Source organism: Lithobates pipiens, unplaced genomic scaffold (genome assembly GCF_037356315.1).
Source record: "Lithobates pipiens isolate NorthernLeopardFrog02 unplaced genomic scaffold, aLitPip1_a1.2 Scaffold_30, whole genome shotgun sequence".
NCBI classification, from domain to species: domain Eukaryota; kingdom Metazoa; phylum Chordata; class Amphibia; order Anura; family Ranidae; genus Lithobates; species Lithobates pipiens.
This window is the reverse complement of record NW_027507791.1, coordinates 181,434,700-181,462,289: the sequence shown is the minus strand read 5'-3', so window position 1 is coordinate 181,462,289 and position 27,590 is coordinate 181,434,700. Positions and strand designations below refer to the sequence as shown.

General features: G+C 47.5%; 1 protein-coding gene and 1 pseudogene across 2 annotated transcripts in view; both read right to left on the bottom strand.

The window, feature by feature from the left end:
• The window catches only part of LOC143943399 (death-associated protein kinase 2-like), a 112,156-nt pseudogene that overhangs the window by 31,627 nt on the left and 52,939 nt on the right, over positions 1 to 27,590 (bottom strand). The gene's annotated exons all lie outside the window — the stretch shown is intronic.
• Positions 115 to 7,571, bottom strand: LOC143943374 (uncharacterized). Its single transcript, XM_077465103.1, has 3 exons — positions 5,812 to 7,571; positions 2,117 to 2,164; positions 115 to 317 (listed from the first exon to the last, which is right to left on the bottom strand). Exons 1-3 carry the CDS (start codon positions 6,052 to 6,054, stop codon positions 270 to 272), a joined length of 339 nt encoding a protein of 112 aa, XP_077321229.1. The 5' UTR covers positions 6,055 to 7,571; the 3' UTR covers positions 115 to 269.

Below are 27,590 nucleotides of genomic sequence, written 5' to 3'. Positions count from 1 at the left end.
AAGTTACCCTGTTGGAACTCTTCGTCGCTTTCGTCGCTCTCCTCGTCCTCCTCCTGCGTGATCTGCTTGGTCACCTGCAGGGCGGCGTTCTTGGCTGCCACTTTGATGGTCGATGGGGACGGTGTGTGGGACACCTCGGAGCTGGCGGTGAGCTTGGGCTTGGACATCTGCTTGGGAAGTTTTGATTCGTTGGAAGAGTCAGATTGTTTCTTTGTGAAGATGTAAGAGAGGAGCGTGCGCTTGGAGACCCCCCACGGGCATTCTTCGGTTCAGGGAGTAAGGACGACAATCCAAACCCTTCTTTGGATACCTACAAACTACAGGCCCAAGCACAGGAAAGAGGTTTAGTTAAAGTAGTGTAATGTTTACGAAAACGTCTTCTTTACCTGTTCAATGGGCATTGACTGCCAACTAGTATTCACAAGGCCTGTAAACAACATTAACCACTTGCTAGCCAGCCGCCGCAGTCGGCTCCCCTGGGCAAATCATCACTAACTTACGTCCATTCACCTTTTGACCGTGCACCGCGGAGTCCGGCATTCGTGTCTATAGACGCAGAGTGCTGGACTCCGGAGTGCACTTCTCTTAGGGGGGGGGGGTTATCTGATGCGGGGGGGAGCCGAGAGAGTCGCCGGGGGACCCCAGAAGACGAGGTTCGGGGCCACTCTGTGCAAAAACGAGCTGCACAGTGGAGGCAAGTATGACTTTTTTTTTTTTTTTTAAATAAACAGGAGCCTTTACAACCACTTTAAGTCCAACGAGGTGCCTGTTGCCTCATAGACTTATCTCTATTATTTACACCCGACAGGTGTATTGTGCTCCAAGAAGATAAACTTTCAGAGCCTTCTCAAGTGCAAAGTCACTGAAACTACTATGCCCATTCACAGAAGCCTTTGTATTATGTGAACTCATTCCCAAAATACAAATGCACAGAATGGGCAGCAGAGGGGAGGGGTGGGCACAGCAGGGAATGAACAATGAAGATCCCCTATCACTGCCCCCTACCCGATATACACACACACATACACAATCCTGCGCACAGCGGCCGCCCTGTAGCGGTTGTTAATTGGTTAGCCAAATAGTGATCTGTGTGCCCAGGGAGTCTGAAAACATAACATGTAAATAGGAACAACTTCAGCTTCAACTTGGCAAAGCCAAACTCTAAGCGAGGCCTCTACGCTGTATACGTAGGATCAGGAAATTCCTAGATGGACGATACCCTCAGACAATATGTGGCGACTACTTTGTTGCTATCACAGCTCATCCCACCACTACAGAAACTGCTTTTGTCCTCAGTTTAGTGGACCAGCCAGGTGCTAAAGTCCAGGAGCCCACCCAACCACGTTCCACACCAAACTTCAAAAAAAATAAATAAAGACAAAAATAAAATGAAGCGACAAATCCCAATGACATGCTGGAGAACCCAAATTGTTTTACTGAGCAACCAAATAACTTCCAGCACACCCAGAAAGCCTTCCACCTGTAGCTACACACCCAACAAGTTTCATGGGTAACAGGGCTTAAAGGAGAAGTAGGGTCAAAGCTCATTTGGCCCTACTTCTCCTATGCATCTCAGGAAGGCACTTTTGTGCACTCCTGTGGCTAAAGTTTCCTGTCAGCCGACTTCCCTCAGCCCCCTCCACACTCTGGAGGGATCCACCCAGATTCCTGAGTGGCAGCCCAAGCCAGCTGCTCCTGTCCCCCTGCACAGCCCGGTGTTCCAGTGAGTGCTGGAGGGGCAGAGCAGAGAATCCATGACTGACACTGTTCTCTGCTCGGTGAAGAGCTGAGCGATTAGCGGTCTTTGATCGCTCAGTTCTTGTTCTTAGAGGCAGCGAGGGACAGATGCTGCATCCACCTAGGGAAGTATGATTTATGAACTCTGCACTTCACTTTTAATCACAGTGCCTCTATGATTAAGCATCGTCACGGGTGAAATGCGTTGGGAATGCAAATAAGATGGAAGGCTTGCTAAGCATGCTGAAATTTATTTGCTGGAAGTTGGTTTCTCCGAGACGTCATCGATGTGCGCCCCATTTTCTTGAATTGGTCTTGCTTTGTTGCGCTGCTCTAACATCAGCTGGATCCCTTTAACGGTCACTCGACGGAATCTTACCTGACTTGCTGCTTTCTGCCGGAATGGTTCATCTTCCTCCGAGTCGGACTGCAAAATAAAATGACAAAAAGAACAAAATTACTGATAACATCAGATTAAGCTTCGTAGCAGAAACATAACACGCAATGACTTTCCAAACACAAAAATTACATTGGTGAGGCTGAAGGGTCAATGTAGTTGGCACAGGCGGTCCCATGTATATTCACATTAACCAGCTGACTCTTTAATGGATAACTGTACTTCTGTCTCACGTTAGCAATGGTTGAGATTTTCTTCACACATGCCCAGAAAAATTAGGAGGGACCGGACAGGAGAATTAGCAGCCGTGGCAGTGCAGCTCCTACAGTATGGACCTGGCAGGAGCATGCACAGCTAAGTAGAAGGGCTCAATCGCACCGGGTGAAAAATCGATCAATGTAAGCTCTACACATGGACACTGAGAAAGCAATTGCTCTCTATGGGCCCTTGTCACAAACAAGTCTTTAGGTATGCAGTGCATAAAAATGCAGCACGTCAGCATTTCTTGGCAATGCAACACACAAACACTTTGCAACCTGTTATTGTAAAAATTTTAAAAAGTGATCGTGAGGTCTTTTTTAGTTTTGTAATAATAATCCAGATAAGACTTTTTTGCTCTGTGCAACGATATTGCACAGAAAGATCACTTGCCTCCTCTTCTGGCACTATCCACTTTCGCTCTCCATTGGTGCTGTAGCAAGCTAGGTGCTGAAGAAGCACCCCTCCGGGCAATGCTGGATCCACTGGATGGGCAAGTATCTGAAATGTGCAGATACCACCTTCAGGTAATCAGGACTCAAATTGGAAGGGGGGGGGGGGTGCGCTTTAAAGAAGCCCCTGCATACCTGGTCATGTGCCCAGCACATTTGATACTCAACCCCCCGAACGGATCCAGTGCTGTCCAGCTGAGATCCTCCTCTCTTCTGGAAGTGCTTGATCCCATGCCGCTGTAAGGACATAATCGGCGACCCATCACAGTTTGCTACGGAAGTGACGTTCCATCTTGCTACACCCCACACTCATCCACAGTAAGGATATACTAAGAAGGGGGAAAGCGGACATGTTGTTACACCCACCGGAGTTTTGCATTTAAGACGTATTTATAAACAGTAAATGAGTTTCTATAGTGAAATACGGTACTTAGAACTCCGTCTGACTGCTTAGATGTTGAATTTTAAAAGCAGTGAACCTGTGAGATGAGCGGGATTGCCACTGATTTTAAAATTCAAGATCTAAATCGTCAGACGAAGTTGTAAGTCCTTTATTTCACTATAGAAACTCACTTTACTGTTATAAAAACATGTAAAAACACCAGTGGGTGTAACAAGATGTCCGCTTTTCCCCTTCTTAGTGTAGGTTTACTGTGGACGAGTGTGGGGTGTAGTAAGACGGCGGCGACTGAGCGTTACTTCAGTAGCAAACTGCGATGGGTCACCGAATACGTCGTTACACCACCATGTTTTGCTATGTCATCAACGATTGGTGATCAGTGGCAAGAACGTTCCATACATAGGTTGTCAGCTGTCTTGCCACTGATCACCAATCTGAGGAACGTTCTTGCCACTGATCACCAATCTGAGGAACGTTCTTGCCACGGACCACCAATGTAAGGGGCATTCTTTTCACTGACCTTCACACTAAATGTATTCCAAGTTGCAGATACAGCAATATAGGGGGATCGGTTCCTCTAAATGCCGCCACCCCCACCACCCCTTACCCAACCTTCTACTGCCTAGCCCCTCCCGAGAGCTCCCCAAGTCCACCCTCACAGTACTTCCAGCTACCCCTCCTCTCCTGCCGGCTGTTGCGGGGGATCATTTCAGGACGGAGAGCTTGTAAGGGCTGGTAAACAGGTTATCTACTGGCTCCTTGCAGAGAAAAACAGAATGTAGTATAAACCAAACCAAATTGACATTCCCTTTCATGCTATACTAAGAGCGTACAGCTGTGCACACCGCTGACACGAGAGTGCGCTGGCCCCCAAAAGTCCCTAATCTCTACTAAACAACCAGGTCATGCGATCTGGTGGGTTAGTTAGAAACCAATCAGCATGGCTCTAGACCAGGACAGGGGTCTCCAAACTTTTCAAACAAAGGGCCAGTTTACTGTCCTTCAGACATAAGGGGGGGCCGGATTGTGGCCAGTGGAGGTGGAAAATGACCCAGGCCAACATCAATGAGAATAAACATGGCCTCGGGGTTTATGATCAGTAGTGCCCCGCCATTGGCATTAGTGGTAGTAATAGTACCCCATCATTGGTATCAGTGTGAGATATAGTGCCTCATTGTTGGTGCCAGTGGGAGGAATATTGCCTCATATAATTGGAAGGGCATAGTGCTCCAAGGGTCGGATAAAGGCTAGCAAAGGGCCGCAGGTTGGAGACCTCCACTCTAGATCATACGACCACCAGGTGAGCTATGACTTGGTGAACACATGAGCTTGGTTGGTAAACAAACCCATTTGTTCTAGTTGAGACCACTGCTAAGGCTCTGATGAAGAGGGTACTCCCTCGTAACATGTAAGCCACTTGAGATACCATCTGGATCCTCCTATACACCCGGTCCAGCTTGAAGGATGTCTAGAAGACACAGCTTCAAAACTCTTTGAGCAATGTCAAGCCTCTTTTAAACATTTCTTTGTGAGCACGACTTTTGTTTTTACTAATTAAATACATTTTATCTCTGGTAATGCACAAGGTCGGTGTGCCCTTCCTGCCCTTTCTATACGTTTCAGCTCCAAGGACACCCATTGTTCTGAGGAGTGCATCAAGACCTTTGACTTTCCACATTTAGTCCAAAGGGTTGGCTACACCACATACTTATGGACTAGGTTCCTGGGTGCAGGAGATCGTTTTTTTGTTCCAGTTGTCAACCATGGTTGAGCTCAGTAGTGTTCAGATACGAATCCCAACCCGCCTGAGCTATCCTGCCAGGGAGCAGGACATGTCTACCTGAAAGCCTCCACCACGTACGATAGGTTGGCTCTCGCTGTGGAGAGCCAAAGTTCATTCTCCCCATCATGCTAAGAGTGCACACTGCCAACCACGAGAACATGCGACTCCCCAAAAGCTCCTGGTCTCTACTAACCAACCAGATCATGAGATCGGGTGGACTAGTTAGAATCCAATCAGCAGGACTCTAGATCAGTGATGGAGAACCTTGGCACCCCAGATGTTTTGGAACCACATTTTCCATGAAACTCAAATACACTGCAGAGTGCAGGAGCATCATGGCAAATGTAGTTCCAAAACATCTGGGGTGCCAAGGTTCCCCATTACTGCTCCAGATCATGTGATCACCAGGCCATCTGCGACTTAGTGATCACATGAGGTTTGTTAGTAAACAAACCCATGTTGAGCTCAGTCCTGAGACGTCTTAGGAAACGGTCACTGCAGGCAGCCAATCATAAGTGGCTGATGCATTTCCCACCCCGATGCCACACATGTACAAGGGGTGCGAATACCTGAATGCCTCCTCCACTTACGATTGGCTGTCCACAGAGACAGTTTTCTTGGCAGGTTGGGACTCTGAACACTCCTGAGCTCATCCCTACCGTCAACGTATCTCTTTCTCTGTGCACTTACTGTTAAAGGAAAAAAATAAAAATAAAGCTCACACCGCCCACTGATATCTGAAGCCTCATTGGTCGACACCACCAATCTATATCGGAATACTCACATCTCCACCGCGGAGCTCCGGGACGCTGATCCTGACTGGCTCCGATCGCTTCCTCGGCTTGGAGTTCCCCAAGCTCTCGCTCTCCGGGGGTACAAGGTTCAGCACATGGCTGGGGGGTTTGGAAGTCGGCATACGCGGCTCAGCTCCGGACGTCGGGCTCAGCTGTGGAGGGGGAATGTTCATTGCCGGCGGCAGGCCCAACCCGGCCTGCGGAGGTGGAAGGTTCAAAGCGTGACCGCCCATCGGGGGAGGCAACTTGAGACCAGAATGCGGGGAGGGAGATTCATTCCGTGCCCGCCTTGCTGGGGAGGGTGGCTCATGCCGTGTGCGTTCTGGGGAGGGGGCATGTGTAGTCCGGAGCCACCCTGGGGTGGTGGCAAATTCAGTCCCGAAGTGCCGTGCCGGGGTGGGAGGTTCATATTTGGGCTGCCAGGGGGAGGGGGCATACCAGGCCCGCTGTGCGAGGGGTGGAGGTTCATTCCTGTGGACCCCTGGGATGGGGGCAAGTTCATAGTCTGGCCAGCTTGGGGCGGGTGTAGGTTCATGCCCCCTGCTGCAGGGGAAGGTTCATTCCTGATGAACCTTGTGGTGGGGGCAAGTTCATCCCCGATGACCCCTGCGGCGGGGGCAAGTTCATCCCCGATGACCCCTGCGGCGGGGGCAAGTTCATCCGCGATGCCCCTTGTGGCGGGGGGAGGTTCATTCCCGATGCCCCTTGCGGCGGGGGGAGGTTCATCCCAGACGACCCCTGCGGCAGGGGCAAGTTAATTCCTGACGACCCTTGTGGTGGGGGAAGGTTCATGCCCGATGCCCCTTGCGGCGGGGGCAAGGTCATCCCCGATGACCACTGTGGCGGGGGCAAGCTCATCCCCGATGACCCCTGTGGCGGGGGCAAGCTCATTCCCGATGACCCCTGTGGCGGGGCAAGCTCATTCCCGATGACCCCTGTGGCGGGGCAAGCTCATTCCCGATGACCCCTGTGGCGGGGCAAGCTCATTCCCGATGACTCCTGTGGCGGAGCAAGCTCATTCCCGATGACTCCTGTGGCGGGGCAAGCTCATTCCCGATGACTCCTGTGGCGGGGGCAGGTTCATCCCCGATGACCCCTGTGGCGGGGGCAAGCTCATTCCCGATGACCCCTGTGGCGGGGGCAGGTTCCCCCTCGATGACCCCTGTGGCGGAGGAAGGCTCATGCTTGCTGCCCCCTGCGGGGTGGCAAATTCATTATAGACGCCCCCTGAGGGGGTGGCAAGTTCATTCCAGGTGCCCCCTACGGGGGTGGCAAGTTCATCCATGGTGGCCCTCCATGAGCTGGGGGCATGTTGCCCACTGGCGCCCCCTGTGGTGGAGGCAGGTTCATGCCAGGTGGGAGGTACCCTGCAGGACTGTACCCCATACTGGTGTAGCTGGCAGCCCCAGGCCCCTGGCTGTTATAGGCCCCATACCCCGGGGGCCCCGGGCTGGCAGGGTATGCGGGGGCCCCATAGGCCGCAGGGCCATAGTTAGGAGGGGGCCCGTATCCAGGCGGGTAGGGCAGGCCGTACACCCCTCCTGGCGGCCCATAGTACCCGGGGCTGTGCTGCTGCTCCCCCTGGTGGCTGTAGGGCGCAGGATAGGCCGCGGCTTTGGCCTGAGCCGGAGGAGGGGGGAGTGAAGTCTCCTTCCGTGGCTCCTGTGCCGTCTCCGAGTCCGAGCCGCTGTCCTCACTGCTAGCGTAAGACACCAGAGGCATTATGGCTACCACCACATCTCCCGCTCACCAGCCTTGAGCAACGTGACGCTGGCCTCCGGTACTACAACTCCCATCATGCACTGCGGGGCCGTGCCAACATCGCACATGCGCAGTAGCGCCAATGCTCACGCTCGGGCTTTCTAGCTTGTTTAACATGGTGTGGAGGAGAACTCGGCGGGACTTCCGACCGGAAATTAGGTTGTTGAATTTCGCGGCCGATCGTTGTCGTCACAGTAAGGCCTCTTTTGATCACACGTGACGTCACTGTGTGACCCCCCCCCCACTCCCACCCCCATTTAACCATTTCAACCCTGGAGGGATTTTTTGCGATTCGGCACTGAGTCGCTTTAACTGACATTTGCCCGGTCGCCCTCATCCCAGAACAACAGCCTGCTTTATAAGAACACTTAATAATAATAAATAATAATATACATGTGAGATAACAGTGAGTGGTGAACACCTTATAATATATTATTTTCTATTTAAAAAATTGCAGAATTGAACAAGTGTTTGAAAGGTGAAAAGATTTGTTGTGGACAGGAAGGGGTTACGTTTTTTTTTCTATCTGCCAGATTCATATTCTGAGCTCCCAACTGCCACTGTTGCTATGGCAACAGTGTCTCTGTCTTCCTGCGCAGTGATTGGCTCCTCCCACTAGTGACATCAGAGTAGGCACAGATAACCTTTAGCGGTTGCAGGCTGTCAGTGTCAGTTAGTGCTACGGCTGGAAGAGTGAGGTTGTGTCTTTGTGACGCTCTCATAATTCTTTGGAATTCTCAAGTTTTTTTGGGAAATCTCAGCGGAAGTATCTGATATTTGTACCTGGTGATAACCAGTAGTACTTTGCTTTTTTTTTTTTGCGATCTTTAGTATTTTTATTGGTAATTTACCAAAGATACAAAAAAATGAGCCGCACCTATCAGAGCCCTCGTGAGTATGTGGGCGGGTGTTGTAGGACGTTCTGCTCCTACGTCAACCCGTGCATTGCGTTCCAGGCCTGCTGCGGCGCGTGTTCGCAATGTTGCCAGTGTTCCGAGATCTGTGACCGGGACTGCTGCCCGGATTGGTGCCCCAGGGCCGCCGATCTGAAGGACCCCACTCAGATCACAGGGCTTGACCATTTCGACGACGACGACAAAAGAGCCGGAGGGCTGAAGGAGAGGGGCCGGTGGGCCAAATTCCTATCCAGCTTCTTTGCGTTCCTGATGGGCTTGGTCCTCATCAGCATCTACGGCTATCTGGTGATCTTCTACGAGAGCTACAACATCTATTTCTGCATCTACTCCACCATTGCCATGGGTTTCTTCCTCTGCATCGGCATGGCCTTCTCCATCAACATCCGGGTCACCGTCTTCTTGATGATGCCCCATCTCTTTTCCGGTGAGTTTCTAGAAGTCACCAATAGGTTTTGGGTTTTCGTGATACGTTTTTAAGAGTTCCAGTGGCATTTTTTTTCCTCTTTTTATTTTTTTGGGTTTTGAGACTTAAAAACACTTTATTTTCATTAGGACAATGTGCACTTTGGTGCATTTTCATGCGTTTTGAAGCATTCTGGTGCAGGTTGCACTTCTGTTAAAAGCACTGGTATGAACCAGGGTAGGGTTGCCACCTCATCCCTCCGAACACATATTAATTACACGGGTTCTGGGGCTGATTAAGGTGGTAATTAAACTCACTTGGTGCCAGGGGCAGACTGAAAACTCATGGGGCCCCCGGGCAATAGGAGATTATGGGGCCCCCGGGCAATAGGAGATTATGGGCCCCCCCGGGCAATAGGAGATTATGGGCCCCCCCGGGCAATAGGAGATTATGGGGCCCCCAGGCAATAGGAGATTATGGGCCCCTGGGCAATAGGAGATTATGGGGCCCCTGGGCAATAGATTATGGCCACACAGTATACACACACACACACACACACACAGTATACACACACAGCATACACACACAGAATACACATATACACACACTGAAAAGGTACTGGAGAGGCGGGGCAGCTATAATCTTGGGATTTTTTTTTTTTAAAACGCAGATTTTTACATACTGTCCCTGGTTTTATTGAGGCTGGCAACCCTGATGGGGCCCCTTGGTGGCATGGGGCCCTCGGGCAGTGCCCGAGAGCCCGAATTGTGAGTCCGCCCCTGCTTGGTGCCTTATCTGCATTAAATTAGCCTCGGAACCCGTGTAATTCATATGTGTTCGGGTTTAAAGGGATGAAGTGGCAACTCTAGTACAAAGGGCCATTGCAATACATGGTGATCACTGTCTGTTTTGGGCGTCGTTTTTCTTCAGGGCCATATGAATACACAGCGAACACCGCACATGCGTTCCAGAAGCGGTTTCAGAAACGCACTGGAAAGCACCTGGTGTAGATGAACCCAAAGACAGTACGTTACCACAGTCGGGGCTTTTTCACGCTGCAGTTTCTGCATTACCGACGCATTTTTTCCATGCACTTTCACACTCATTTTTATACATTTTCAATGCATACTTGTGCGTTTCTTCCTCTTTTTTATTTTTTTATTTTGACACCTTAAAGTGGAGGGCCACCCAAAAAAAAAAAAAATTAATTGATAAAATAATAAAAAAAAAAAAATAATAATAAAATAAAAAAGAAAAGAAATTCACTTACCTGAAACGCTGTTGCTAAGCAGTCTTCCTAATCTGCCTCTTCCTATTCCGCGGCGGTTCCTCCTCTTCGTTGAGCGGCCCCGTTTCCTTTTGGGACATGTGTGTCCCAGAAGGCAATGGTGTCAATGTTAAGTTAATGATGCCTCCAATGCAGGTCGCATGCCCAGTCGCATGGTGCAGACGTTTCATGCAATCCAGTTCTTGTTCTAAAAAATGTCTTGTTGTATTAATTAAAAAAAAAATTCTCTCTCTCTCTCTTAGGATACGCGAGGACCATCATCCTGCTCATCATCCTTTCCATGGCCATGAACGGACCAGCTGCCAACATGTTGGAGAACGTTCAGCGGGTCACAAATTCCAGCGCCTGTGGTGTGCAAGTTGTCATGAATCAGACCATCGAGATCGTGGAGCGCGTCAAGGAACCGCTAAGGAGTAAGTAGAATTATTGTGGCCCTTAAGGCCCCTTCATGACGGCAGTGCTGGGACAAGGCCATTTGGTGCCCAGGGCAAAGATGACAATGTCTTTTCAAAACAAGAATATACTTAAAACACTATAAATTAAATTATCACCCTACACACAGTATTTCACCCTTTACATGACCCCCCACACACACTATTGTTACTCTTATGCCTGCTAACAACCCGCCCAGGGCTGTCTTTAATATTGTTTGGACCCTGGGCAAGCATTTTCCTGGGCTCCCCCCCCCCCCCATGCAATTTTGCTCTTCACCCCAACATCCCAAAAAAACATACACACACTCTGTATAGCCCCCCTGTCCACGGACACCTCTGTACCCCCCGTCCACCTCCCTACCCCCCGCCCACGTCTGTACCCCCATCCACAGCCACCTCTGTACCCCCCCATCCACAGCCACCTCTGTACCCCCCATCCACCTCTCTACCCCCCGCCCACGTCTGTACCCCCATCCACAGCCACCTCTGCACCCCCCATCCACAGCCACCTCTGTACCCCCCCATCCACAGCCACCTCTGTACCCCCCATCCACCTCTCTACCCCCCACCTACGTCTGTACCCCCATCCACAGCCACCTCTGTACCCCCCCATCCACAGCCACCTCTGTACCCCCCATCCACAGCCACCTCTGTATCCCCCATCCACCTCTCTACCCCCCGCCTACGTCTGTATCCCTCCTGTCCACAGCCAATTCTGTACCCCCCTTGTCCACAGCCTCCTCTGTATACCCCCCCTTCCATAGCCACCTCTGTACACCCCCCTTCCACTTCCACCTCTGTATACACCCCCCGTCCACAGCCACCTTTGTATACCCCCCTTCCACATCCACCTCTGTACACCCCCCTTCCATAGCCTCCTCTGTACACCCCCTTCCATAGACTTCTCTGTTCCCCCTTCCATAGCCTCTTCTCTATACCCCCCTTCCATAGCCTCCTCTGTATACCCCCCTTCCATAGCCTCCTCTGTATACCCCCCCTTCCATAGCCACCTCTGTATACCCCCCTTCCATAGCCTCCTCTGTATACCCCCCCTTCCATAGCTTCCTTTGTATACCCCTCTTCCATAGCCTCCTCTGTATAACCCCCTGTCCACAGCCACCTATGTATACCCCCCCTTCCATAGCCACCTCTGTATAACCTCCTGTCCACAGCCACCTATGTATACCCCCTCCCTTATATAGCCTCCTCTGTATACCCCCCTGTCCACAGCCACCTCTGTATACCCCTCTCCATAGCCTCCTCTGTATACCTCCTCTTCCATAGCCTCCTCTGTATACCTCCCCTTCCATAGCCTCCTCTGTATAACCCCCTGTCCACAGCCACCTCTGTACACCCCCCTTCCATAGTCACCTCTGTATACCCCCCTGTCTGTAGCCTCCTCTGTATACCCCCCCTTCCATAGCCTCCTCTGTATACCCCCCTTCCATAGCCTTCTCTGTATACTCCCCCTTCCATAGCCACCTCTGTATACCCCTCTTCCATAGCCTCCTCTGTATACACCCCCCCCCCCCCCCCCCACAGCTACAATTTGTAATCCTCCCTTTAAAGAGTTCTCACCTCTTTTCACAAATTCCTCCCCCTCCTTCTCACAGTTCTCATCCATGACGGGACAGGGGAGCACGGACCACCGATCTGCCTCTCTCCCTGTCACAGGCCAGCCACTCTGATCCTGTAGCTCCTGACAGAGGGAGAAGCAAGATGAGTCAGCTCTTACACACACACACACAACCCACAGCTCTTCTCCTCCCGTCAGTGTGGCAGCTTGTGTTAACCCGGCCGGGAGAGCAAACGGGGAGGACGGAACAGCTGTGTTCATGACCTCTACACCAAGAGAACTATTCTAAGGCAGCGCGGGCTTCAGGGGCAGCTGCTTTTGCCCTGCATTAAAGACGGCCCTGATATTGCCCCTCTCACACTTCGCCCAGGGCACCCGCCCACCCCTTGTACCAGCTCTGCCGCCCAGGGCACCAGGCCCTCCCACTCCCACCCCTTGTACCAGCTATGCCGCCCAAGGCACCCACCCCTCCCTCCCGCCCACCCCTTGTACCGGCTCTGCCACCCAGGGCACCCGTCCCTCCCGCCCACCTCTTGTACCGGCTCTGCATAACAGAGCGCTGATTGATGAATTGCATTGGTGCGCTCAGTGCATCGCAACAACAAATCTGCACTGCCGTTTCTTTCAGCCCCCGGAAGGTTTACCTCCCTTCAATGATCAGGCCATTTTTTTTTTTGATACAGCACTGCGTTACTTTAACTGGCAATTGCGAGGTCGTGAAATGTTGCACCCAAATAAAATTGATCTCCTTTTTCTTTTTTCCTACGAGCTTTCTTGGTATTTGATCACCTGCATTTTTTTTTTTTGCACTATAAACAAAAAAATAGCGACGATTTAAAGAAAAAAAAACAAACACAATATTTTGTACTTTTTGCTATAATAAATATCCCAATTTATAATTTTTTTTTTAAAAAAGCTAATTTTTCCTCAGTTTAGGCCGATATGTATTCTTCTACATATTTTTGGTTAAAAAAAAGAAAAAAAAAATCGCAATATATTGATTCGTTTGTGCAAAAGTTATCGCGTCTACAAACGATATTTTTATGGCTGTTTTTTTTTTTACTAGTAATGGCAGCAATCAGTGTTTTTTTTAGCGTGACTGCGACATTGCAGCGGACAAATTGGACACCTAACTGACACTTCTGGCACTTTTTGGGGGAACCAGTCACATTATTACATTGATCAGTGCTTAAAATAACGCACTGTTACTGTACTAATGACACTGGTAGGGAAGGGGTTAACATCAGGGGCGATCATTGGCTGATAGCTGATCACATGGTAAAGGGCCGGGACCAGTGATCACAGAGCGGGGCACGCGGGCAGCACGTCTATGGACGCCCTCCCGGGAAATTAACCGCTTCCCGACCAGCCGCCGCAGTTACACTGTGGCAGGTTGGCTCCCCTGCGTGAAACGTCGCAGCTATATGTCGGTACACGGGGGGCAGGATAGCAGGCACGCACTCGCCCGCTGCACAGCTGGGGGTGCCGATGCTCGTGGCACGACGGTCGAGGTGACCGCCAGCCACGAGTGATTGTGAGAAGGAGACACAGATCAGGGACAAGTGTGCGTAAACACACACTATGAGCTAGGAACCACAATCCGTCACTTCCTCTAGTCAGTCCCCTCCCCCTTTCAGTTAGAATCACCTCCCAGGGAACACAGTTAACCCCTTGATCGCCCCCTAGTGGTTAACCTCTTCACTGCCAGTGACATTTATACAGCAGTCGGTGCATTTTTATACCACTGATCGCTGTATCAATGCCAGTGGTCCCAAAAACATGTCAAAATTGTCCAATGCGTCCACCATAATGTCGCAGTCAAGGATCGCAGATCGCCCCCATTACTAGTAAAAAAATAAATAAATAAATAAATATGCTATAAATCTATCCCCTATTTTGTAGACATTATAACTTTTGCGCAAACCAATCAATATACACTTATGGCGATTTTTTTTTTTTTCTTTTACCAAAAATATGTAGAAAAATACATATCGGCTTAAACTGAGAAAAATGTAGCTTTTGTTTTTTTTTTTTAAATGGGGATATTTATTCTAGCAAAAAGTACAAAATATTGTGTTTTTTTTTTTTCAAAATTGTCGCTCTTTTTTTTTTATTTATATCGCAAAAAATAAAAACGACAGGGGTGATCAAATACCACCAAAAGAAAGCTCTGTTTTTTGTGGGGGAAAAAAGGATGTCAATTTTGTTTGGGTGCAACGTCGCACGACCGCGCAATTGTCAGTTAAAGCGACACAGTGCCGAAAATAATGCTCTGGTCAGGGGCTGAAACGGTTAAGCCTGCACTGTAGCTGTCTTTCGGCTATAGGGTGGGCTTCAAGTGGTTCATAACAAAGCAATTCTGTATATGAATAGATAGATATGTGAGGGATAGATAAATAGATAGATAGATAGATAGAGGGATCGATGGATAGATAGAGGGATCAATGGATAGATAGAGGGATCGATGGATAGATAGAGGGATCAATGGATAGATAGAAGGATCGATTGATAGATAGATAGAGGGATCGATCGATAGATAGATAGATAGATAGAGGGATCGATAGATAGATAGAGGGATCGATAGATAGATAGAGGGATCGATAGATAGATAGATAGAGGGATCGATAGATAGATAGAGGGATCGATAGATAGAGGGATCAATAGATAGATAGATAGAGGGATCGATTGATAGAGAGATAGATATATAGAGGGATCGATAGATAGATAGAGGGATCGATAGATAGAGGGATCGATAGATAGATAGATAGATAGATAGAGGAATCGATAGATAGATAGATAGAGGGATCGATAGATAGATAGATAGATAGATAGATAGATAGATAGATAGATAGATAGATAGATAGAGGGATCGATGGATAGATAGAGGGATCGATAGATAGATAGAGGGATCGATAGAAGGATCGATTGATAGAGAGATAGATAGATAGAGGGATCGATGGATAGATAGAGGGATCGATGGATAGATAGAGGGATCAATGGATAGATAGAGGGATCGATGGATAGATAGAGGGATCAATGGATAGATAGAAGGATCGATTGATAGATAGATAGAGGGATCGATCGATAGATAGATAGATAGATAGAGGGATCGATAGATAGATAGAGGGATCGATAGATAGATAGATAGAGGGATCGATAGATAGATAGAGGGATCGATAGATAGAGGGATCAATAGATAGATAGATAGAGGGATCGATTGATAGAGAGATAGATATATAGAGGGATCGATAGATAGATAGAGGGATCGATAGATAGAGGGATCGATAGATAGATAGATAGATAGATAGAGGAATCGATAGATAGATAGATAGAGGGATCGATAGATAGATAGATAGATAGATAGATAGATAGATAGATAGATAGATAGATAGATAGAGGGATCGATGGATAGATAGAGGGATCGATAGATAGATAGAGGGATCGATAGAAGGATCGATTGATAGAGAGATAGATAGATAGAGGGATCGATGGATAGATAGAGGGATCGATGGATAGATAGAGGGATCGATGGATTGATAGAAGAATCGATTGATAGAGAGAAAGATATGAGATAGGTAGATAGATAGAAAATTGATAGGTAGGTAGATAGATATTTATTTATTAGAAAATGAAAGGTACACAAAGGCCAATATAAAGATCTTATTTTGATGTTGAAGCTTTGGGAATTGGACAATGGAGCATTTTAAACTTATGATGTATTTTTCTTCTCTCCTGCAGATGTTTTGAGCTACTTGAAAAATATAGCGGGCAAAGTAAAAACTGTCGCTGGAAAAGCCAAGAATTTTTTCCAAAAAGTCAGAGCACGGATGAAAGTGATTGGTAAGTAACATTTTCAGCTTCGGGGTTTGGTGCGTATATTGGGCTCCTCAAGTGAAGGAAAATAAAAAGCAGACAGACGTCGCTAGATTTGTCTATTATCTGTAAAGATGACACCTGGGGGGGCATATTTATAAAGCATTCAATGTTACATTCACATATTCGCTGTCATTAAAAATACATGCAGTGAATGTTTGGTGAATGTCACATTCAATGCTTTATAAATATAGCACCACAAATGATAGTTTTTACCCTTTCCTTAAAGGGTTAGTTCACCTCAATTACTAGACCAGAAGAGGTGGACGAGGCTAGGAGGGGGGCTTTTTTATTTTTTTTTATTTATTTTTTATTTTACTTCTACTGTCCATTCCTGTAGATGACATGACTGATTTTTTTTTTCTTGTAGGCAAGACACTCGGTCACATATGGGCCTTCATTCACAGCATCGGGGACATCTGCAATGAAGAGCTTTTGAACCCACACAAGAAGTGCACCAGGGCATTCGCAGATGCCAAGAATAACTGCTTGGACATAGGAGCCGGCGTTCTTTGCAACATTGTAGACGGCTTCACATGGCTATGCGAAGTGGCCAAAGGTATGTTTGCTTTTTTGTTTTGTTTTTTATTGTCAAAAAAATTAGGACTCGGCTGTGTTTTGCTTCTGATTGAAAATCGAATGTAGCAATGGATGAAAGGGGATATGTAATCCTTCATGAACTGGCACATTTCACGACTCATAAGGTCTTTTAAGAAATTCCACTTGAAACTTGTCTCCAGGAGAAAGAAGGCTAATTCATCCGACTCATCAAACTTTCCTTGGTTGGTTGGTTGGTTGGTATGGGGAAAACACACCATATTCCCTGATAACCAAATTCTTAGGTGTTCATGAAGAGTTACATTGACCCCTGAACTGAAGTCTTGGAGAAACAAGGCTAATTTATCTGGCCCATCAAACTTCCTTCATTGGTTGGTTGGTTGGTTGGTTGCCTGGTATGGGGAAAACATACCAAAATACTCTGATGATTGAAGTCTTGGAGAAACAAGGCTAATTTTTTTGACGCATCAAACATGCCTTGGTTGGTTGGTTGGTATTTGGAAAACACACCACATCCCCTGATAACCAAATTCTTAGGTGTTCATGAAGAGTTACATTGACCTTATTACGACTTGACTCTAATCTTTATGCTTTCTGTTTTTCTTTTGCAGTTGCCACCATCATCTGTGTCATACCGTCCTATGTAGGAGAATATATACAGAAGAACATTAAAGCTCGTAAGTATAACAACATTTCTCAAAATTAAAGGCTAACTCCATCTTTTGGACCATGTTACCCCCATATTTAGGATGTAACATACTACAAATGGACCCCTCCATACCCAAACCATCCACCCCGTAAAGGAGTGTGGTGGTTCTTCTCCCTGGTTTGTAAAAGGTGGACTTAGCCTTCAAACTTTTTGTAAACCCGTAAAAAGAATCAGCAATAAATCTCTAACCTTGTTTCTCTTCTTGCAGCTGTCATGGTTATTTTACAAGATCTGAAGAATAAATTTGACTACAATATGACCATCAACTATGATCTTGGCGGAATAGTCAACTCTAGCAAGAGTGTATTCACCATTGCTAGTGACATCATGGAGGAAGTGAAACAGGATCTCGATCCTTACCGGGAGATCTTTCATATATTCACCTACTCTGTCTTCCTTATCGCCATCGTCACCTACTATTGGTAAGTACCATTTATTTTCCTTTTTTTTTTTTTTTTTTTTTAAGTAATGGGCTATCTTTTTCTTACCACTTCATCTACAGGGCCTATAAGCTACCAGCTGGGACTTTTAGCTCCTCAACAGCTTTAGGCCCCATGTACACCTCAGCCAGGGGCGGCTGGTGCTCAAAATTTTTTGGGGGGTGGTGGGGGGGGGGGGGGCGGGGGGTTTGGGAGCAAACTAACAAAAAATTCTGGGGAAAAAAATCAATTGCAGCCTCACTGTGCCCATCAAATGCAGCCTCACTGTGCCCATCAAATGCAGCCTCTGTGACCCATCACATGCAGCCTGTGTGCCCATCATATGCAGCCTGTGTGCCCATCATACCTGTTTGCCCATCATATGCAGCATGTGTGCCTATCATATGCATGCCTCTGTGTTCCCTCGCCGTCTGACCGGCAGAGATAGACCATGTCCTGTGTATACCATTTGTAACCCCCTTGGAGCTAGAGATAGACCATGTCCTGTGTATACCATTTGTAACCCACCTTGGAGCTAGAGATAGACCATGTCCCGTGTATACCATTTGTAACCCTTGCCTTCTTTTTTTTTCCAGGGCTTTCAGTTATCTTCGAAATTATACCAATGATAACAACTTTGACAACGTTTATATTACACGGAAATTCATTGGTATAGATGCAAGGAGGCTCAAGCAAGGCTTGACAACCCTACTGCCTCTCTCCAAGAAGGAATCTTACAAGCTGATCCGACCAAGTAAGCATGAGTAGTCTTAACTTTTTTTTACCCATCTTTAAATGAAGTCAGGGCTTCAGATTCAAGGTTGGATCCCCTGCCATGTTATTTTTGCTTTCGGTTTCCCTTCTATGGAGTTTTACACTCTCTACCTGTCCTACTGACCATTGTCACCTGGACTGAAAGTAAGAGAAGATCTAAAACTCTAAAAGTCAGTGGTGGCAAACCTTGGCACCCCAGATGTTTTGGAACTACATTTCCCACGATGCTCATGCGCTCTGCAGTGTAATTGAGCATCGTGGGAAATGTAGTTCCAAAACATCTGGGGTACCAAGGTTCGCCATCACTACTCTAATGCCTCGTACACACGATCGGACTTTCTGGCGGACAATCCGACGGACTTTGCAGCTGAGGTCCTCCGGACTTTCAGACGAATGGACTTGGCCACACACGATCATGCCAAAAGTCTGACGGATTCGAACGTGATGACGTAGAATAAGGAAGTTCATAGCCAGTAGCCAATAGCTGCCCTAGCGTCGGTTTTAGTCCGTCGGACTAGCACACAGACAAAAGGATTGTCCGCTAAAAGCTGAGTCCAGCCGAAAATTTGAAGCCAGTCTTATTTCTAGGTCCGCCGGACTTTTGGGAAGAAAAAGTCCGCTGGAGTCCACACACGATCGAATTGTCCGACGGACTCTGGTCCGCTGGAAAGTCCGATCGTGTGTACATGGCTTAAAGGGATTGTAAAGTGATTTTTTTTTTTTTTAAATAACAAACATGTTATACTTACCTCCACTGTGCAGCTTGTTTTGCACAGAGTGGCCCCGAACCTGCTCTTCTGGGGTCCCTCGGCGGCTGTCTCGGCTTCCTCCCGAAAGTGCTTCTCACGTTCATGCGAGCTCCCTCGCATGGTGAGAAGCATCTGCGGGCGCGCTCCCTTGATACAGCCGGCGGCTATAGCCGCTCGCTGTATCACACGGCCCGGCGCTCCGCGTCAGTGGATGTGATTGACAGCAGTGTGAGCCAATGGCTGCGCTGCTTTCCATCCATCCACTCCAGCCAATCAGCGGCCAGGCTGAGCGATGGAAAGGACGACGGGGGCGAGCCGGGATTTTCGAGGGATGAGGTAAGTAAAACGGTGGGGGGGGGGCTGGGGGCGCAGACACTGTCAGATGTTTTTTCACCTTAATGCATAGAATGCATTAAGGTGAAAAAACATTTACAACCCCTTTAAGTTGTCTTGAAAACAGTAACAGGAGGGGAAATCCACTAATGGGGGCACTCAGGTAACACCATGGCAATGTGCCACTTTGGAGACATTTCCTCTCACTTCCTGTCACGTCTAGAAAACAGGAAGTGAAGAAAAACCCTCTCAAACAGGACAAAGATGGCAAAAATAATCTGACAGAGAATAAAACCCTTTCCCTACTTCATTTGAAAGGGGAAAAAAAAAATTAGATGTCGATATAAGATGATCATGATGTAACATCACTCATCATTTTTATTTTTCTGTTCCACTTTACAGTGGCCTGGACATTGACCAGAAAGGAGAAAAAGGGATGTACGTTTGAAATTATGAACATATTCCGGAGCCTGCTAATCGTCTCTTTTATTATCGCTGCCGACTATGGTGTGTACTGGGCCATAGCAGCGATATCTTCTGTCCTGAATGGGGACATTATTGTGAAAGGTAAGTATCCCCAACATATCCTGAGGCTGAACACATAATAATAATAATAGTATAAATGCCGATATGACAATAACGACCTCTAATTCTTCTTTCTTCGCCAGCACCGTATTTTCTTAAAGTCAATGTTACAGGAAGCGGCTTTATCAACGACATCCTTGCCCAGCTGGCGGACACGCTGGATGCCATCGGGCAAAAAGACTACACCGTGATCTCCAAGCAATGCATCCCTGTACCTTCAGAGCCAAATTACTTTGGATATATTATAATTGGTAAGTTACTGTTTTCCGACAAGCTCCTAGAGAATTTTATTTCTGGAGGAGACACCTTTAATTGCTACACTGGAGTTGTATAATCCAGAGCAGCTTTTCTATCCCCGAGGAACCCTTGAAATAGTTTATTAGGTCTTAGGGGGAAACCCCTACTAAAACCAATTTACTGGGAGTCAATGGGAAAAATGCCCTTTACAGCAATGGCCAGTTGGAAGAATACCTTTACAGTAGTGGTCTAAATGTCCCCTAACTAAAAAAAAGCACTAGTGTCTTGATTGTGCCATGTGATGTTGGCCCTAAACTATGCAGTAACCATGAAAAATCAAGCAATCACTGGAGGAACCCTGGTTGAGAATTACTGGTCCTGGGGGATAAGTTGTTCTTCCTCTAATATAAACCAATCACCAGAGTTTTCCTCAGAAAACATAAGTATGACTAACCCTCTTCTTTTCTCTGTTCACAGGTGGTTTGTTCATTTTCACCTTCTTCGCGTCCTTCTTTGGAGTCTACATCCACAGGCTGAAACGGACCATTTGCGCGAGTTATTTTCCAGAAAGGGAGCAGGTAAGTTGACCACGTTCTGTCTATGACTTCAGCAGGCAGAGGACTAAAAAGCAGTTCCGCTATTTATTATTTTTTTTCTAATGTGAACCTTTTGCAAAGTTTCCTCCCAGCAACAACGCTTTCAGCTGCAAGCTGCCTATCAATTAGCAGCAGCGTTGTTAGCCTGCCATGCAAGCTCTTCCAGTTAGCCCTTGTACACACAGCCGGACATTCCGACAACAAAATCCGTCAGATTTTGTCTGACGGATTTTGTCCGAAACTGGTGTTGCATACACACGGTCGGACAAAGTTGTCGGAAAATCCGATCATAGGTAACGTGGTGATGTTATTTAGTTACGACGGGACTACGTTCAGGCTAGTAGCCAATAGCTTTGGTCTAGGAATTTGATCTGAGCATGCGTGGCACTTTGTCCGATCGGAATTCTCTACACACAATCGGACAAAGTCCGATCAGATCATGTTGTTGGAAAGTTTTATAGCCCAGCTCTAAAACTTTGTCCGTCTTATATTCCGACGGAAACAGTCCGATGGAGCCCACACACAGTCGGATTATCCGACAACACAGTCCGATCGGACATTTTCCGTTGGAATGTCCAACCGTGTGTACAAGGGCTTAGGCTGTTGGGCTTCCTATCTGCTAGGACCCATATGCAGCCAAGTGGCCCATTTGGCAGGCTGACAACACTTCTGCTAATTGTGGGGGGGGGGGGTGGGGAAGGGCAGCAGCTTTGCGTTGTCATCCTGCTTCAGGAGGTGACGTTACCTGTAAGGTCTCCAAGTGAGAAACTTTGCAACAGCTTCAGTCTTTATATTTAGTCTTGTCTAGAGTTCACTTTTATTAACTAAGATTTGTATTCTTTTAGGAACGGATATGCTTTCTGTTCAACAAGCTGCTGACCAAAAGGATGAATCTGGAAAGATCTTTGAAGAAGAACGTACGGTTGAATATAGAAGACGTGGGCCACTCAAACGCCCTGATGATCCTTGCAGCACAGTAAGTTTTTTTTTTGGTACCGCTATGGAACTTTACTATATTGCCGTGCCAGTTAGTGAATGCGACTAACATGTTCTTCTGTCTATAGGATTCCTGGATTTGGCTTCCTGACTAAGCTTTTCGGATCGACGGAACGGTACTGCTTGGCGTGCGCCAAAATGACCACGCCGGCCACCATTGAGGACTTTGTGGAATGCACGACCAACAGTTGCTTAGGTCTGTACTGCAAGGACTGCTTTGAAATCCTACACAACATCTGCGTCATCTGTATGGGTCCATTAGCCTGCAAAGTGGACCTCGAGGAGGAACTGTAAGTTTTGTCATTCTATTTCTTCACACATCTAACATTCTTAAAACATGAATGGAAGTCTTTGTTTTTTTTTTTTTTGTTTTTAGTTTTTTTTAAATACTTACATTTTCTCTCTATTTTTTTTGCTCCTCAGACGTGATGAGCGGCTTGAACTCTGGATCGAGGCAATGAAGAACTTGAAGGGAAAGAGGACAGAGAAGAGGAAGATGAAGGAAGCCCTGAAGAAGCGACTGAAGCACATCGTTAGAAGCCGGGGAAAGGAGACGGACATTGTCCAGAAATACATTGGGGCCAGGCAGCAGGACAGCGATGGGGAAAGCTCCGGCTTCAGTGAACACGGATCTAGCTCGGAGTCTGAGTATGTATAGCTTATAGAGCAACCTTGGAATTTTTTTTTATCATCATATAGTATATAGTAGCCTTTCTCAATCTTTTAAGCCCAAGGGAATCCTTTAAATAATTTATTTGGATGGGGGTGGAGATCAATGTGCCACTGCTCATTGCTTATGGGGATCTTCTAATAACCTCTGGAGGAACCCTGGTTGAGAAATATCTTATAGAGCAGCTTTGGAAAAAAAAATTTAGTCACATCATATATGGTACCCATTTTCAATGTTTTACCCCAGAGGAACCCTTGAAATAATTTGGATGAGCGGGTGAAAGTTTAATTTGCCAATGCTCACTGCTCAGGGGTCTTCTGACAACCTCTTGAGGAACCCTGGTTGACAAAGCTTGGTACATAATATGTATATCTAATAGAGCAATCTTTAACTATTAAAAATTAGTCCTATAGTCCTTAGTAGAATTTCTCAATCTTTTTACCCCAGAGGAACCCTTGAAATAATTTTAATGGCCGGGTGAAAGATCAATCTGCCATTGCTCACTGCGCGGGGGTCTTCCATCTGAAGGAACCCCTGGTTGAGAAAACCTGCTAAGAATTATTTGGGGGGCCATTACTAATATCACATTTCACTTTTCTTACTACAGACTCACAGACTACGACTACGAGTACCAGTACAGGTCGGAGGCCAGCGATTCAGAGACGGAAAGCTGGCCAGCGCCTGAAGAATACAGAGAGCCTCCAGATCTCATTCCCCGAAGCAGCTTATTCCCTGGCAACAGGGGTAAGATTGGAGACCCGGGTGACGGCACATGGGCCAGCTCCTGAAGAAGACCCAGATCCTCCAGATCTCCGTCCACGGCACATCTTTTTCCCTGGCGACAGAAGTAGGATTTGAGACTCGGAGATTGGATATGGGCCAGCGTGATGAGGAAGGCCGTGGGAGGAGGCACCATGAAGGCTAAGTTCACCTTTTAGAACACCTCAGTAGGTTGTTTATATTTGTGTGTTTGCACCTCAGTAGGGCGGGTATATTTGTATGTTTGCATCTTAGTAGAGTGTTTAATAGGGAGGGATGCGTTACGGGAGGTATAGACAGGGTAGAGGAGGGAGGGACGAAGTAGGGGGTGGGGGGGGTAGAGGGTAGAAGGGAGGGGGGGTAGAGGAAAGGAGAGGGTAGAAGGGGGGTAGAGGGTAAGAAGAGGGGGGGTAGAGGGAAGGAGAGGTTAGATGGAAAGAGAGGGTGAGGGGGGTAGAGGGTAGAAGGGAGGGGGGTAGAGGGAAATAGGGGGTAGAAGAAGGGGGTAGAGGGAAATGGGGGGTAGAAGAGGGGGGAGTAGAGGGAAATAGGGGGTAGAAGAAGGGGGTAGAGGGAAATAGAGGGAAGGAGAGGGTGGGGGGGGGTAGAGGGAAGGAGAGGGAAGGAGAAGGTGGGGGGGGGGGGTGGTAGAGGGAAGGAGAGGGTAGAGGGGAATAGGGGGTAGAAGAGGGGGGGTAGCTGGAAGGAGGGGGTAGAGGGAAATAGGGGGTAGAGTGAGGTAGATGGAGGAGTTCTGTGTACAGTGCTCACTCACTGGTCTCCGGAGGCTCAGGCAGCGCCATGTTGCAGCCAAGATGCAGTGCTCCTAGCCACTGGGGCATGTCAGTAAATTTTCCATGTTTTGTGTAGAAGAATCGCAGGGGGTTGCCAACCCTGTGCTGCACACAGTGCTCTTCTATGGGTGCTCCAACAGATAGTTCCATTTCTCATACAGTAAAAGATCCCTGTGGTTCACCAGCCATATCCTCTCCCCTCGTCCTTCACAAAAAAAAAAAAAAGTCTTGCATTCTTTTTTGCAGAATGCAAGGTGTGAAAGGAAAAGGGGAGAGGAGGGGAAAGGGGCGGGCAAATGACAGGATCTCCCCTTGTCCATTCACAGAACGCCATGCATCCTTTGAAAAGGATACACAACTTTTTTGTGAATGGACACGGGGAGAGAAGGGGTTGTTGAACTACTACATCCTTTATTGTATAAGAACCAGTAACAACCTGTAGTATCGGGGATGAATAAAACGACAGCAACGGGTAGGTACGTATCGTTAGAGGTAGATTATTTGATTTTGAGGCTGTTCAAAAAAAAGAAAAATAATAATTTGCTTTCACATGCACAGCACTGGCAGCACGCCGGGGTTGGAGTGCGGGGGCGCACACAGATGGATGGGGCTGGAGGCCCGAGCAAATCGCACCACCAAAATGTAGCGCTACCGGCTGTTGCGAGTGTCAGGAAATATTTTCATGTTTTAGGAGTTTAAAAAAAGTCGCGCTGGGGTTGGCAACCCTGTGTCTTCTTTTGGGTGCTGTAACTCATAGTTCCATCTCTCATATGGTAAAGGATCCTGGCGTTCACCCGCCCAATCCTGTCCCCTCATCCTTCACAAAAGTCTTGAATTCTTTTCACGGAATACAAGTCGTTTTGTGAATGGTCAAGGGGAGAGGAGAGGAAAGGGGTGGGTAAATGACAGGATTTCCCCTTGTCCACAATACTTTTTTGTGATTGGACAAGGGGAAAGGAGGGGACGGGGAACTACAGGATCCTTTACTGTATGAGAACCAGTAACAGCGTGTAGAATGGGGGGCAGGGCTGCTGCTACAGGGTATGTGTGTATATATATATATATATATATATATATATATTTTATTATATATATACACACACACACTGTATGGGATCTGTGCTCCCTCCATGTTCCCAAACTGGGGTGCATGTGCGCAAGCCCGCCAGCCCAGGGGTGCTGTGATTCAATCCAGCACCAATCGCTTAACAGGTCCAGGCCAATGATTTTTGGCCTGAACCTACTAATCGGCTCTGGCGAAGCAGGAAACAGCATGCGCCTGTGTTTACAAAACATAGCCACAGGAAATGATGTTATCTTCTCTCGTTGAGCCCTTTTCGGTTCCAGAGAGAGAAGAGATATTGAGTACCAAGCTGATCACATCAGTGGCGGTTGGTGCTAAATTTTTTTGGGGGGGCAGCAAAAAAAGCTGGCCCCCCTCCCCCATTGCTCGATCAATCGCTCGCCAGTCCCCGCACTTACCTTATCCAGGTCGTGGCTTCGACCCCTGGTGCTTGCTTCTCCTCCTGGGCCAATCAGGTCTTAGAACTCTCGGCCAACCAGGTCTTAGAACTCCCGATCAAACGGGTCTTAGAGCTCCCGGCCAAACGGGTCTTAGAGCTCCTGGCCAAACGGGTCTTAGAGCTCCCGGCCAAACAGGTCTTAGAGCTCCCGGCCAAACGGGTCTTAGAGCTCCTGGCCAAACGGGTCTTAGAGCTCCCGGCCAAACGGGTCTTAGCGCTCCCGGACAACCGGGTCTTAGCACTCCCGGACAACCAGGTCTTAGCACTCCCGGACAACCGGGTCTTAGCACTCCCGGTAGAACTCCCGGGTCTGTCCCCCCAGGACAGTACCCGGACCCCCATTCCCCGTATTATGGCCATATAAGCTTTCAAAATGGCCACTTTTGATTTTTTTCCTGTACAGCTCCCATAAATAATGGGGTTTGGGTTAGAACTCCTCCCTGTTCAAGTGTTCTGCTGCAGACTGAAACAGGGGGGTGTTCGGAGGCCCATCTCTACCATAGAGTGCTAGGAGGAAGTGAGAGATTGTCGATAAGGGTTTTGAAATTATTTTGAAAAGCCCGAATTATTTTGACGAATTGACAAAAAAAGTAAAAAAAAAACAAAAAACTAAAAAAAAGTAGGGATGGGATTGGGGGGGGGGGTGTCCCTGAATGGCAGTTTGGAAATGTGGTCACCCTAGATACACAGTATACAAAACCGCAGCGTTAGCAGTGTCAGGCCTGATCTCTGCTAGTACTAGCAGGTAAAAAAAATTGTAGCGGTCCAAACAGTCCCTGACAGCCAGGTGCTTTTTTACCTGTGGGTTGCACTAGGTACCTAAAAATGTAGTGGCCAAAATGTCCAACGAAAGGTACACTAGTAAAGAGTCCTCCAGGATACTGAGCATGACAGATGAGAACGAAGGGGAAGCCTCACTGTCAGAATCAGGCTCACTATGTAGGACAAACCCCAAAAAATTCTTCAAATATATTAATAGTAAAAAGGTTAAGTCTGAGCATGTAGGCCCTTTGCAAAATAATCTGGAGTGGGTGACTGGAGAAAAAGAGAAGGCTAACTTATTAAATACTTTCTTCAGCTCTGTGTATACAAAGGAGCATGGGGGAGCTCATGTCCATAATGGGGGTGGTACTGACGCAGCCCCAAATCCACAATGGCTCATAAGTGATATGGTCCAGAAATATTTGGACAGAATAAAGGTAGATAAAGCACCTGAACCTGATGACAGCCACCCACGGATCCTAAAAGAATTGAGCTCTGTAATTTCAAAGCCATTGTATCTAATTTTTAGGGACTCAATGACAGGAATAGTACCACTGGATTGGCGCAGGGCCAATGTGGTGCCTATATTTAAAAAGGGAACAAAGTCTTTACCAAGTAATTATAGACCCGTTAGTTTAACTTCTATAGTTGGGAAGATACTGGAGGGATTAATAAAAGACCACATAGACGAGTTCTTGCAGGAAAAAAATATTTTGAGCAACAGACAGCATGGATTCATGAAAGACAGAAGTTGTCAGACAAACCTGATTTCTTTTTATGAGGTGGTAAGTAAAACCTTGGACAGAGGGGTGGCGGTGGATGTGGTATACTTGGACAGAGGGGTGGCGGTGGATGTGGTATACTTGGACAGAGGGGTGGCGGTGGATGTGGTATACTTGGACAGAGGGGTGGCGGTGGATGTGGTATACTTGGACAGAGGGGTGGCGGTGGATGTGGTATACTTGGACAGAGGGGTGGCGGTGGACGTGATATATTTGGATTTTGCAAAAGCGTTGGATACAGTTCCCCACACACAGCTCATGTGTAAGGTAA